Source organism: Paramormyrops kingsleyae, chromosome 10, assembly GCF_048594095.1.
Source record: "Paramormyrops kingsleyae isolate MSU_618 chromosome 10, PKINGS_0.4, whole genome shotgun sequence".
NCBI classification, from domain to species: Eukaryota; Metazoa; Chordata; class Actinopteri; order Osteoglossiformes; family Mormyridae; genus Paramormyrops; species Paramormyrops kingsleyae.
In genome coordinates this window covers 25,492,131-25,507,398 of record NC_132806.1, presented here as the reverse complement: position 1 = coordinate 25,507,398, position 15,268 = coordinate 25,492,131, and the positions used below count along the sequence as shown (strand labels likewise).

The window sequence follows — 15,268 nt, the reverse complement described above, 5'->3', positions numbered from 1 at the left end:
CACATAGGTAAAAGCAGATCTGTCTAGCTGATTTTTGCTTCAGTGCAGAACATAACCTTTGCTCTATACAGGTCAGTGCTGCTTGCCAGCTTGACTCTTCCTCATGAGCATCCCCCCCCCACCCCCCTGCCTTATGTGACCAGAAAATGCCCGGGGGGGCTGTGAGCACTGCCGTTTCCGAGATGGGAGCTGTCTGAATGGGCAGGAGTTAGGGTATTGATTGAGTCAGTGCTCAGGAGGAAGAGCAAAGGAGAGGTATGAGCGTGAGAAACGCAGTCATATGTGACTTCCTGGGTGAGAACAGTAGCTACAAAACACAGCCTTCTAGATGGTCACTGGCTAAACAAACCTTTCTCTTGTAATTTAATGTGAAAATATAAACGTAAAAATACTCTGAATTCAGTAATGAAAAACAGCTTGGGGAAGACTGACAATTAGCCCAAAAAACAGTAACTAGTTGCAAACAGTTTCACTTTTATTATTTTTTTTGGTGATTAATGTTTTCCACCATATTTCGCTTCATTTATTTTCCATCCCACTTACCCGCAAAGGGTCACAGTTCTTCATATTTTGTGTTTTCAAGTAATAGCGCCTGTTTATTTCTGGGAAGTGGGTAAACTAGATTTTCTTGACTCTGTCACTCCGCATAACAATGAAAGTAAGAACTGTCGGGATGTGGCCCTTTAATCCATTTCACTCATGTCACAAATATGTTAGACACTAGCTTAGATTCATGTCAGCATCATTATCCTCAATGCCTCACATCCATATATTGTCCTTGCTCTTAAGACTGAGTTAGCCTCATTAGTCTGGTCAGTTTATCTGTGGCTATTGTTGGTAAATTAACAGAGTCTCCATCCATATCGCCGCAGAACAGATGGCTGATTATTGAATTGCGGAAACACTTATATTTAGCTCTCTGCATTATCGTGATAATGCGGTTTGCCTGGCACATGTCTTGTCGTTATAGCTGACAAATGTTTCTGGCTGTGGTCTTATTATAATCTCAGCTCGGGAATCCACCAGCAGCACTAAGTCAAGACGTTTCCCTGACAATGAGAGTGACGCACTGACAACTGTGAGGTGTCAAGAATCACAGCATCATCTTCAAGTCCTGTCAGCATAAAAAAGGGACGTGCTTCTTAATATGTGGATGGCTAGGTAGCTAGATTGCTACACAGCAAAATTAGGATCTCAAGGACAAATGCAGCTGGTTTAGCATTTTGATGGTGCACTTGCAGTGGAATATTTTAGGTTTGATAAAGGAAGAGTAGGTGGTATGGCGTCTCATGGCCTCAAAGTCGCACAGCTGGGGGCTCAAACTCTGGCTCTGTGTATGTGTGAAGCTTTCATATTCTCCTTGTGTTTGCGATGATTTCCAGAGGGTACTCTAGTTTCCTCCAATAGTCCAAAATTTTGTGGTTAAGCAAAGTGGTGTCGGTAACACTTTACTTAAGGCCATGTTTTTAGTAATTTATAAACACATTCATAATGCATTATAATGCATTCATAAAGCTTTATAAACATGGATATAAATATTTATCAAAAGGCAAAACATATTATAGCCATGTATATCATACATTATGACTGTCTTTTGAAGCTGTCATCTATAATGAACTATAGATACCTTTATAATGCAGTTTAATGATCGCTATAAGCATTAAGGATGCTTTGTACTGCATTATAAAGGTATCTATAGTGCATTATAAATGAGAGCTTTATATGAGTGCTTCATAATGCATAATAAGCATGGCTATAATGCGCAATGCTTTTTTTTATAAATAAGTATAGACATGTTTATAATGCTTTATGAATGCATTATAATGTATCATGAATATGTTTATAAATTACTACAAACATGGGTTTAAGTAAAGTGTTACTGTGGTGTCAGTAAATTATCCCATTGTGTATTTGCCCTACAATGGGCTGGCATCCCAGTCAGAATGTCCCCTGGCAACCTATGACCTTATACTAGTTCAGGAACATGAAGATAGATGTACCCTAGTTCAGAATGCTACACCAACAGAAAGTCCTGTAAGGGAAAATATAAGCAAATAAATATCTGGCCCTTAACCCCAATTGCTTCAGGGATTGTCTGACCCTGCTCTTTTAATTGTATGTCAGTTGGGATGAAAACGTCTGCTAAATATGTAAATGTTCATATATGTAAATGAGAGTTATCAGGATCTCACTTCTGGTTGCGTGTACAGTCTTTGGAGTGCAAATTCAAACAGTAGGCTATGTGTGATGGGATTGTGTCATAAAAGCATACAAACAGGAGTTCTATAATTTCCTATTCCTGGAGTGTTTGCTTGGTTCCCTGTACCGTAAGTACTCCTAATATTTGTATTGTGTATCATGCCCAGATTCTACATTACACTTTGCTTATGTACACATTGTGATGTATCTTTTGAAGGCAGCTAAATGGCCAGTTTTACTGTAGCATGGCCCAGCTCCAAAGGTTGACAGACCACGGCATGCTGCCATTCTCTATCAGGCAACCTAAGGGTCTCGGTAATGGGCTTGTTGTACCTCTGAAGGAGATGAACAGGAAAAGCAATCCATCTTTGTCTGTCTCCATCCCCTCTGGTGTTTGGTCTTGCATGGGAAGAGCAGGGATCAATTCAGTCCTTCCGTAGCTCTATTGAGCTTATGGCCAGTTGAGGCTCATTGCTCGTGGGCTCCCAGGCAAAGAGCTGGGTGGCATTTACCAGAGAGAGTGGCTTTCCTCGTGGATTGATACGTTTGTCCCTCTTTGCTGACAGAGGCCCTGATGGTAGCTGGGTGACCAGGCTGACATTTCTCTCCTGCAGATGTTTGCCAGTTTTGCGATTCGTCACCATTTCCTACCATTATTTCCTCTGACAACCTCTCCTTCATTCGCTTATCCAGTGTCTCAGCAGTTTTCCTTGGCCATATTTCCTATGAATCTGGCTTTCGGACAAAATACATAACAACTGTTATTCTATATCTCTAAAAATACCTAACAACAGTTGTTCTATATTTCTGATCTATTTTAGGACTACAGTAGAGACAGGAAATCCTTCGAGACACTAAAAACAAATAGTGGTTGGGGATATTATAAAGTAAGACATTTAAATCCCCACAGATAAATAGCAACAGTGGCCCCCAGACCAATCAATTGCACCATAGCACTTATAATACCTCTGTGAGCTCATCTTACCTAAGCCACTCAAAGCATAATGCAGCTACTTGCATTGATGCCAAAAAGTTTAAATCGCCAAGGCTCATTCTTGGGGTCTGATATCTTGATATCTCTTATTTTTGCTCACATTTCAACACCACCGCTTAAGTTTCGAGCCATAGAACATTAGTCATAAATTCCCGCATAAGTGTTTCTTTGCTTGAATTTGCAATTTTTGTGAATGGGCTTCAGTCCTGTTAGCTGGCGCTCACGCACTTAATACTGACAGATGCCGGTCTCTCCAATCAGGGGAGTGTATCTTGGGATTATTAAGTGTCTTGCAGTCATAACCAAAAGAACAATATCAATAGTGCCCTTCTGCCTCTCATCTCTATATTTCAGCTACAAATGCAAATACTTGGCACTTATTTCCAATTGTTTTTGGCTGACACAGCTGATATCATATAAGCCAACTCTACTGTTCTCTCTTGTACTGTAAGAAATTGTGAAATAAACATAAAATACACTGATCAGCCATAACATTAAAACCACCTGCCTGATATTGTGTAGGTCCCCTTCATGTCATAAAACAGCTCTGTCCCATTGAGGCATGGACTCCACAAGACCTCTGAAGGTGTCCTTTGGTATCTGGCACCAAGACATTAGCAGCAGATCCTTTAAGTCCCGTAACTTGTGAAATGGGCCCTTATAGGTCAGGCTTGTTTATCCAGCACATCCCACAGATACTTGATCAGACTGAGATCTGGAACATTTGAAAGCCAAGTAAATACCTTGAACTCTTTGTCATGTTCCTAAAACCATTGCTGAAAATTTTTTGCAGCGAGACGTGGTACATTATCCTGCTGAAAGAGGCCATTTGCCATTGGGGAATACCGTTGCTATGTTGGGGTGTATTTGGTCTGCAACGATATTTAGGTAGGTGGTTCTTGTCTAAGTAACATCCACATGCCAGGTTACCCAAGTTTCCCGGAGGAACAGTGCCCAGAGCATCACACTGTCTCCGTCAGCTTGCCTTCTTCCCATAGTGCATCCTGGTGCCATCTCTTCCCCAGGTAAATGACATACATGCCCAACCATCCACATGGTGTAACACAAAATGTGACTCATCAACCCTGGCCACCATTTTCCATTGCTCCGTGACCCAGTTCTGATGCTCACGTGCCCATTGTAGGCACTTTCGGTGGTGGACAGGGAACAGCAGCTATGCAGTCCCATACGTAGCATATTGCAATGCACTGTGTTCTGACATAGCCAGCAAATTGTGTTACAGTGGCTCTCCTGTGGGATCACATTCAGACAGGCTAGCCTTCGCTCGCCACACGCATCAGTGAGCCTCGGGCACTGATGACTCCGTCGCCAGTTCACCGTTTTGCCTTCCTTGGACCACTTCTGGTAGGTACCAACCACTGCATACCTGGAACACCCCACAAGACCTGCCGACGCTGTGACCCAGTCATCTAGCCATTACAATTTGTCACTCAAATCCTTACACTTGCCCATTTTTCCTTCTCCCAATACATCAGCTTGAAGAACTGACTGTCCTCTTGCCTAATATATAATGGCACTTTGGACAGGTGCCATTGTAATGAGATAATCAATGTTATTCACTTCACCTGCTAGTGGTTTTAATGTTATGGCTGATTGGTGTACATCAGTAGTTCACTCACAGAGCTCTGAAAATTGTAACGCATAGACAATAATGTGGGAAGAGTACAGGCTTTCAACAAAAGAAAAAAATCAAGATATATTCTCGTACAATACAACCTTGCAATTCTCTTCTAAATGGGTAAATTGAACTAGATAAATCTTAAGCCTCTACGCTTCTGAAATTTTCTGCTAATGTATTTTTTACAGTATTGTTCTGTCCACAATCAAGGCCAGTAAATATTATGTTAATGTACACACTACATACATACTTGTTCATGTTCATTTGCATATGTATAGTGATGAAAACAAAAAAATAAAATCACTCTCTTCTGAAAGCAGCATTCAAAAGCTTATTTTAATTTGTATATTTATTCCATAAACATTATTACAAAACTCAGCAAGTTACCAATATAACATTATCACCATACAGGCTTGATCACAAATATTTAAAACCTTTGCAACAGTTACAACAAAAACAAAATAATACTAGAATAATTTACATGAAAATCTATAAAACAGCAAAGAGATCACAAATTTTGTATAACTTTTTCGTCTGGTTTTCTTTTTTGTTTGCTTATGTTTTTTTTATTTTTATTTTTTTTTTACACGATAGCACTACACTCTCACAACAAGATCGGTCTTATTACAAAACTCCCAACAAAAAGTTATAGATTTTTTACGTTTTCTTTTTTGTTGTTTGTATTTTGGTTTTTAAAACCAGAAACCTGTCATTATACATCCTTTTCACTGCCCACAGAGGCGCAAAAAAGGTTTACTCACACACACAAATACTTCACAGCACTTTCTAAGAAAAATATACACTTACAAAATATGTTACAAATTGGCACACTGAAAAATATACAAGATTTCATAATGTCAAGAGTTTGTTAGGAATCCTTCTGGTAACAACTCTAGACAATATTTATAAAGCTGAATATTCTTTTCAACGGAAAAGGCAAAAAGTAATTCCAATTAATGTCAAAACCATGGTGTAAGTACATCAAACATAACATAACAGTATATTATACATTCGTAAAGAGGGCACAGAGAGAGCTTGATTCTTCTTCACTTTTTTTGTCATGTTTTGGAAAAAGTTTGTTTTTTTTTTTTCCTGTTTCTGTGTTTGCTTTGTTAGCACCATTAAGAAACAGCAGCTCAACAGTGGTACCTTGTACAAAATTTTACATCGGAAAGTACATTCAACTGGCAATAGGCAGAAATGAAAGGAGGAGGGCAGTGGGGAGGTGGGCCGCCCCCGCGTTCCGTCACACTGTCGGCTCATCCTGGTCCCAGACCTGGCCGGGAGACATGATACGGGGTCAGCTAGTGAGTCTGATCGGACGTTGGTTCGCCCGAGTGGGTTTTACTTTTCCCTGCGTCGCGCTAACCCCACCTGGCTGGGAAGCGACCTTTTGCCAGATCGGCTGGAACAATCAAGAGTGACGCAAACGATTTCTTCCTTTTTAGCAGCTAAGCAGCAGAACGAAGCAATAAAGGACAACAAAACAAAAATGACAGCATGCGACTTATAAAAAGAAAAATGCAGCATGTGAACTGCAAGCATAGGTGGAGGGAAATTATTTTCTCTGTTGCAGATATGCTTGTGAAACCTTCTGTTTTAGTTTAGGAGGGTTATGTTACTTTTGGTTACGCAACTCCGGCTTCAGTTGGGGAGGGTTATATAATTTCCACTTTAGCTGGGGAGGGTTATAATAAATATAATAAGACCATATGAGCAGGTGCAGTCTCCACTTTAGAGGTGATTATGGCTGCAGTTGGGTAAAAAGTGTATTTTTTTTTTGTAGAATCTACACCGTGTGTTTCTATGCTTAGCCACATGCTTTGAGTTGCAATTGTCAGAAAGCAGTTAATTGGGTGAAAACGTCAGGAAGTTCGCCATGTCAGCAACGGGCCAACACAGGTTATCGATAAAAAAAAAAAAAAAGTCTACAATTGTGCAAAACAATTAAGTGAAAGGGGTGCATTACAATGCCTTAAGTCTCAAATCAAACACAAAATATAGCGTATCACAGGACAAAAGCACGGAAGTAATTGCAATAATAAGAAACAGTTATCCTGTTCCATAAAAAGTCATGCTACAGTTAGCTCAAAACAACTCAGCCCCTAAAGTAGCATAATTACACAACTGGAGTACCTATCATTCACCAGTGAATGCAAATTAAATCCTAAAATCAAAGGTGTGCATATATATGTATGTATGTATGTATGTATGTAAGTGTATATATGTATGTCTGTCTGTGTCTGCTGTCAGCAGACTCTGCACCAGAGTGTCCTTTGCTGTACAGCGAGGCGTGCAAAGGGCACATATTACACAAAACACCATAATTAACACAAACAGCTGAAGACAATATGTGAACAGAGACTGCTGATGCACATGCAGCCTTCTCCCCCTAATAATTTTTGTCTAGATTTAATGCTGACAGCATGTATAATTAACATATCAGAGAGTTTAATTTTCAGTTTTTTTATGGGCTGCTCCTTTTCCATTTATCTATTTTTTTTTAACAAATAAATGGTAATTTCCCTACTTGTTATAAAATTTCCACATATATATGTAAATAGATTTGCCTTGGGCCGTACCACTGCAAAACACAAAAGGTACGTTTCATGATTGTTTTTCAATGCCATTTGAGAAAGAAGCACTGAACTCCTACAAATCAGACATTTTTCTGCTATTGGTGCATCTTTTATTAAGGACTGAAAAACAGAGAGCTGACTATATCCTTAAACTTGTCAGTTTTTTTTTTTTTTTTCTCAAAAAGGTTTCACAAGCCTCAGGTTGTCAAACAAGTTAAAGACGGCCTGTCTGTTTAAGAAAAACAAGCTGTAACTGTTGAGTCACACAGAATATTTTTGCATTGTGAAGTCAATTCAGAGTTTATGAATAGTGAACATGTTCTCCCTCTATCCAGGTCCTTGAAGCTCAGGCAAGTCAGAGTCAATCTCACAAGGATGAGCTCCATTTGCACGACCTTGTTTTTCAAACCTGTATCGCTGCTGGGTAGATTAAGCACAGGAAAAACACACTGCTGGCATCATACTTACTCAAAAGATGCGGCTGACGCCCCTCGAACCTCTTCTTCTGCGCCCATTCTCTCACTGTCCTTTGAGTCTTCGACGAGGTCCCTCTTCACTTCTCGTTTAGCTTCAAAATGCCGGGTGATGTTGAGGTAAATTGAATTTAGTGAACAAAAAAGAAAGAAGATCAGAGTCTTTCTGTTTTGGTAAGGTGAGCGTGCGGTAGCATACCACTGTCAGCTGCAGGTGCTCGCCAGCGGAGAGGGTCCCAAAATATAACTTCTTTCGAAAGTCAGCTCTCCATCAAGTGTTACAAAATAGAACAGCCAATATTCATATAGATAGAAAATTGTCTGTACAGATATTTGTTCATAGTTTGGCACATTAATTTCAGTATTATGATAATCCTTTTTTTTGCCGATAGTGCATATGTTTCTGTACAATGGCATTAACAAAAATCGTACTCTGAAAGATGAGTAAGAGCCTTTTTGCAAGTAATATTCAACATATTTTCGGTTTAGGACTGAACTTCTCGGGCACTGTTTCCACTTGGGCCCTCAGGGGGTAAAAAAAAAAAACAAATGACAAGTTCATTCCACGTATAAGAATAAAAATAAGACAATATGGTAATCTCACACACAAACACATACAAACACACATAGATAGATAGATGGTAGATGATTGATAGAGATATAATCCACATAAAAATGTTCCCTTTTTGCATCAGAAAAAAAAAATCTTCCTTAAGACATTTTTCCGCACTCTTGAGTGATCTACGGTCTGTAATGGTGGATAATTATGGATCTTCACAGGATGGAGTAGTTCTCCCTCATGACACAAGTCAGAGTGTAGACTGACTTTGATATGGAGGGCACCCATATTCTGTGTAAAACAAAAATGGGGACTCTTTTTACTTAAAGCATTCGTATAAAGCTACATGTTATTAAATCATATTATGAAGGGCAGCAAGTTTCACATGGGGAAGAAAAAACATTTCACAAAAAAGGCTTTTAAACATTTTCAAGGCTTTTTTTCTGACAAAAATAACCCAAACAAAATAACGAAAAAAGAAAATTAAAACCAGCGAAAAGCAGCAACAGAGCAAGAAACAATTGCAGCCGTGGTACTTTTAAATCCCAGTCAAGCTGGACACAATCACTCAATAGGTAGTTTGCAAGTACAAGGAGTTTCTCATGCAAGTTTTTCATTTTGTCTTCAGGGAAATAAGGTTGTGGGGGGTAGTCAGGAGAAATGTCTTTGCCATGCAACGCTTGCATTGAGTCAGTGGGGGGGGGCGGGGAGTAAAGGGACGAGGGGGGCAGAGCAGGCTGTGGGAGCAAAGTGAGGAAGGGTGCGACTGTAGCCAGCTACAAAATATTACCTCAGTTTTTCATAAGAGGCCATCAATGCTAAGTCCTTACTTGGGTCTCGCTCTGCTCGCTTTCCTTTACTGTTTTCCACCCGGGGGAATTTTGCACTGGTTTTGTGACGGTACATTTTTTTGTGTGCAGGACCATTGGTGCTTGGGGTGCCTAGGGTAGGTTTATCAAACATGTTGCAGCCTAGTGCAAGCTGGGGGAAAAAGGGATGCGAGGCATTGAACTTGGACTGGTTTTTACCAGCCTTGCCTGTGGACTTCCTTCCCTTGGTCACTCCCGGCGAGGCGGCGCCTTTCCTCTTGGAGTCTGGTGTTGTCCCTGCCAGGATTTTGAGTGTCTTTAACTTGAGGCTGTTAGCCTCAGGGGGCTGGCAGGCCCCAGATGCAGGACTCCACAGTGGCTCGATGGAGGCCATCATAAACCGCTGAACTTCGGCCATGCCGGAAGCGATGTTGGATAAGATGTTGGAAGGCTCCTCAAATTCTCGCTGGTCATCATCTAGAAGGTTGTTCCTATCAGACCAGCCTGTGCTGGGGTCCTTTACCAAAGGCCAATCTCCTGACACCCCCATGAGGTTCCCACCAGAAGCTCCCATGTTGTCTATCAGGTTACGAGCTCTTGGGGGCAGTCTGGACCCCCCTGCCTGACCTTTACTGGTTTTCCCATCAGGTGGGGTCTTTAACTTTTTAGGTGACCGAGAATTCTGCCGGGGGGCCTTGCTTTTCTCTGCCTTAGCTGTTTTCGGAGCCTTCGTCTTCTTTGTACCTTTTTGTTCTGGGAAGGAGCCCTGTCCTGCAATTTGCTTGCTGGTGATTTTCTTTTTTGACCTTGGACCTTTGGCACAGTTCACAATTTGATTACCCTGCTCATCAAAGTTCCCCACGCTGGCATCCTTCTCAATCAATCCCATGCCATCGTCATCATTGAAGGTGTGGAACTGGAACTGGTGACTGTTTGCCGTGAGTGTGGCAGCCTGGTGTTCCTGCTGCGGTATGAGGTTGCAGTCCCACTTCATCTCTGATGTACCACCCAGAGTCATTTCACGGGCTTCTTGGTATGTCTTAGCCACTCCCCCTCCTTTCATCTCTGGGCCCATCACCTGGGGCGACAAATTGGGGGTATCCGGAGGGGACATCTCTGACAGCGATGAGTGCCGAAATTTATCGGGAGTAAAGTTGGAGATATCCAGCAGATCCGTCGACTCCCTCAGGGGTGTGATTGCGTCAACACTTTGCTGGATCACCAGCTTTGGGCTGCAGTGGGCCAAGAAGTTATCGTTCATGTCATCCTCGCCATCTTTCTCGCAGGACTTTAGACTCAGAGAGCTGTAATTGCTAGAAGTAGCTGACAACGAACCCACTGAGTCAAAACTGATGAGCCTGCCGTTGTCTGTATTCAGCGTTCCTCTTTGCAACTGTAAGTGTCCCTCCCCGCACGGCGCCTGACACGCCTGATAATCGCCATCGGACGGCAAGGGCTGCTCCGGCAAATAATTCTTCTCATACAGCAGTCTGTTGCTGTCCAAGTTCAGCTGGCTGTATCCAGAGACAGACAAGTTGTCTGCCATTGGCACAGGCAAGGGGCCAGAAAAGCTGTTAGGCATAATGGGGGTTTCTGGAATGTCAGGTGCAAATGGAGCCTGGCTGGGGCCGAGCTGCGAATGCCACATATGGGTGAAATTTGGTTCAATCTGGCAGTTTTGAGGCGACTGCTGGAGTTCGGATTCAGAGGGTGGAGAGAGGACACAGCTCTGGGCAAGCTGCAGAGAAGTGAACTGCTTCTCTTCCTGGGAAAGACCAACGGGGTACTGCCTGGGGGGCTGCTGGGGGAAGAAAGAAATTCCGGTGCTACTCGATGTATCTGATGCATCTAACAGTGTCTGCAGATAGCCTCCGGGGACAACTGGTACACTTGTAGCCACATTCACAGATGGCGTGGTTTTGTCAGGAGAGCAGGTGGCTGATACAAAAGTGGATTTTTTAGAGGCATTGGCAGTGTGATTTTCACACAAATGGGGGCTGCTTGCAGCCGAGTCCATTGCTTCATCCTTCACACTCCTGACAGAGTCCTGATTTTGTAATACAGCACAAATCTCCGCTCGGTCCGTCATGCTTCTGTCCTCTTCCATGTCTTTCATTTTTTTGCTCCTCAGCCGCGCCTCACTTTTGAATTTCCGTATACGCACCACTTTATTTCCAATTCTCTTGTCATCCCTTTCTTGCGATCTGCTGTTTGGTGTGCTGGTGTGTGTGATGTCATTTGCGGCTATCGTACTTGCGCGGCTGGAGGTTGCTATAGTTAATGGCACGCCTGTAACAGTTGCATCGTCTTCGGTGCTGCCTCCCTGCTTGCTTGGTAATTGTTCCACAGCTTGGATTCTCTGAATCCTGAGCCTGTTTGCTATCTTGTATTTCCTTTTAGTGGGACTCAAACTGAAGGAACGATTGCGGCCATTCAGTCGAAAATGATGTTTATCACGCACGACCAGCCTACGTCTCTCCTCCATGTCCTGTTGTCTCTTTTGCCAGAAACTCTTCAGAGGGGCCAGTTTCTCATACTGGTTCATTGCATCCTCAGTTAAGTTCACTGTCAGAACTGCTGGGTCAATTTTACCCAACTTCACCAGCATGTGCTTCTCTCCTTTGAACCGGTTGATGATGATGTATTTGATAATGACTGGGGGTTCCTTTCGAGAGGATTTTCGTCTCTTTTTTGGGCACCAGTCATCATCCTCCTCCTCCTTTGGACCAACAGGCAGCTTCTCACGTTTCTCAACATTTTTCTCATTCTCGATTGAGTCCACATCGTATAGGTAATCCTCGCTGTATCTGACTTTCCTTTTAGCTCGCAGTCTATAATTTAGCTGACTGGAGGAACATGACTTCTCTCTGGAGAAAAAGCAGCTTCTTCCCTTAGCCTCTCGAAGAGTGTCAGAGGAGGAGCCAGTGCAAGAGCTGTCATCACTGTACTCCCCTGAGTCTTCAGTGGAGTTGTTGAAGTCAAATATATAGCTTCTCTTTGGACTCCCATCAGGTGTCCCATTGGTAGGGCAGACATTCTTGTCCCCCTTCCTGTCAGTTCCCACAGGATGCATTTCATCTCCTTTGAGCTGTAGTCCTTCCACGTTTTTCTTGATGACCCCACCGTCTTTCTTGGTGCAGTTGACAAGAACACTTGGAAAGAAGCTGAACTGGGTCTCCTCCTGGAGAACGTTTGTCTTTTCTCGCATGTTGTCCTGGAAGGACTCATAACGGATCTTCAGGGAGCACACATCACTGCTCAGTGTGGAGTCGTCGTCGTCATCATCAAACATGTAATTGTCCACGTCTTCTTCGGAAAAGAGATTCACCGAAAGCTCATTTTTGGAGCAGAGGTCGAGAAGCTCCATTTTGCTCTCGCTAATGAAGGATTCAAAGTAGCCCCAGTCTTGCCCAGTGTTGGATAGTAAGGCCTCTTCTCCATTGCATTTGTCCAGAAGTAGGCCCTCATAAAGGTTCTTGGAGGCAGGATCCTCAGAGTCACTCTCAGACTTCTCAACATCCCTCCTTTCTGTTGCCTGGGCTTTATGGACTGGAAAGCCAAGGAGTTGGTCAGAGAGAAGCTGGTCTCCATACTGGCAGGCTTCGCTGGGCATGATGGCATGCATTCCCATGTCAGACATGGAACAGCCATCATACTCTCTGTTCACATCACCCATTTTCAGGCTGATTCCGGGTTCTGCATCAGCACCATCTTTGCTCTCCATGAAACACCCTAAGCAGGTGCGGCTGGGTTGCATGAGGCAATCCTCTGTCAAGGTGGAGATGCCTCCAGGCTCCATCATGGTAAAGGGAGTCTTGTCGCAGTCTTCTGGCAGGGACCAGGGACTCACCCCCTTGGTGACGCAGGATGTGAGGGAAATGGCGTGGGTGGAGGACTCATCAGCAGCAGGCTCTGGAACCTCTGTCAGGCTCAGGGGGGATGATGGATTCAGCGTGCAGGGATCCTTTGTGGATAGCGTGGCTCTCTGGCAGTCTGCACTGCCTTTCTGTGTGCTCGATACGCCAGCTGAGAAGGGGAAATGAATGGCAGCATGTGCAGCAGCATACGGCTTCAGAAGCCCTCCCTGGTCATGTGATCCTGAGAAGGAACAAAACATAAACATCGCTTTAGAGCAGTGCAACACATTACTGGTCTCTCAACCTCTTATTCAACAATTTAAAGCTAAATATAGGCGGACTTCTATTAATTATTGACTGTACATGATTAATGAAGTAAGAATTAAGAACAATAGTAATAAATTGATTTATTTCCTGCAGGTTATTTGTAGTACTGGGAGTAATATGTTCTTCTCCTTGATTGCATCATTTTAATTTTGTCAGCTGAAGAAATGTATAATTAAGCAAGGACAGCAGCTGGTTTGCAAGAAGCATTAGCTTTGTTTGCCTTGCATAATTAGTCAACAGCATCAGAGACAGGTATATACACATGGGAAAAGACATTTACCTGCGCTGAAAATAACGCAACTAATAAGCACAGCCTATGTATCATACCCCCAAGCATTTGGCTTGCAAGCATACGTAAACAACAATTCCTGGTTTCAGTGGTAATTTTTTTTTTTTTAACAAAATCCTGAAACTACCCCATTCTCAGATGGAAATTCCTTACAAATTATCCTCACACACCTGCACAAACACAGTATCTGCAAGTCCGCTATCTGTGCCACCCCCATTAGAGCGCCATGAAGTTTACAGTGATGCTGATAAGATACTGCTGCATTATGGGAAGCCTTAAATCACCAAATAATGTTTGAAAGAGCACTGCTCGTTAGCATATTGAGAAGTGATAATGAATAAAGGCATGGAGATTACTAAGAATAGACACATAAATTACTATTTCCATGGTATTCTCATATTTTCATTTATAGCTACAGCAGTCACAGTAAATTCTGACGTAAAATTGTTGACTGTGTACATTAAATAACAGATGTCTCCATTATTTGATATATACATCGTACAGCAGTCATGAAGATCAAGAATATTTACAACCAAACTGACTTGTCGCGAAGTTCTTTGTCGCGAAAGTGACACGTTGTCAGCAATAACCTTGTTAACGCATGACATTCTTGAAGTTGTCATTGAATTGTGTCCCGGTGATGCTTTCATGTGTGTCCTCATCCTTACCCTCCATGTCACATACACGGTAAGGCAGAGCGGGCTCCTCCCGCGGCTGTGAGAAGGATGGACATATCGAACGTCCTGCCCAACAGTCCAGCAAGTGAGCATCACAGCACCATGAGACCAGTAGCTTTTGTGAAGCGTGTTGAAAAACTCTGCCCCCCCCCCATTGAAATTACAGACCCGTCATGGCTCTTACTTGTTATAACCACCTACAGAAGTACTCAGAGGAATTAACTGCCATGCACTTACATAAATAAATATCTGTGGAAATGAACTCTGGCGCACTGCACCAATATTCGCTCCCGGATTTTATTTATAAAGTGCTACCTGTCCTGTTCTACAGTTTAAATCATATTGATGTTTGTGTTGCTTAGGTAGACTGTACGTCTAGGGTAATGACATGTTTTCAATAAATGGATGAGCAGTTGATATACCAAAAAAGCAATTCTTTAATTGTTCTAATCTAAATATATATGACAGCGTACACATATCTGGACAGGGCAGAACAAGTACTGATTTCAGAACCCACATATTATAACACCATATACAAACATTAACCAAATCAATTTGCAGACTTCCTTTAAGCACTTGCCAGTGTATCACACTGTAAGTATTAATTTATGTGCCAGTTACCAAATTGCCTTGGTAAAAAAAAACAGACATCTTCTAAAAAGGAAATGAAAAAATAAGTAAGGAAAATGTCACTGGTTCTCATTGTGAAAACTGAGATTATTTCAAAAGCAAATAAGAACATAAAAATACTTTTTAAGTTTATGTGTTTCATGTACGGGATGCTATTCATGGTTATAATGAATGATAAGAAGCTTAAGCCTGGACTGATCAATCAGCATAAAAAGCAAGTCCTTTATTTTATTCTA

General features: G+C 42.3%; 1 protein-coding gene across 5 annotated transcripts in view; it reads right to left on the bottom strand.

Annotated features, from left to right (window-relative positions):
* Positions 1 to 5,140: 5,140 nt before the first annotated feature.
* nexmifb (neurite extension and migration factor b) overlaps positions 5,141 to 15,268 on the bottom strand; it is a 67,589-nt gene continuing 57,461 nt past the window's right edge. Inside the window, exons 3-5 of one of the 5 annotated variants that reach the window (XM_023816468.2) lie at positions 9,274 to 13,350; positions 7,880 to 7,979; positions 5,141 to 6,108 (exon numbers count right to left, since the gene is read on the bottom strand). In XM_023816468.2, the coding sequence (XP_023672236.1) occupies positions 5,814 to 6,108; positions 7,880 to 7,979; positions 9,274 to 13,350 (4,472 nt within the window). In that variant the 3' untranslated portion in view covers positions 5,141 to 5,813. Of the gene's footprint in view, positions 8,735 to 9,233; positions 13,351 to 15,268 lie in introns of all 5 variants that reach the window. The other 4 variants (XR_002838867.2, XM_023816469.2, XM_023816471.2 and 1 more) reach the window with 4 other exon arrangements.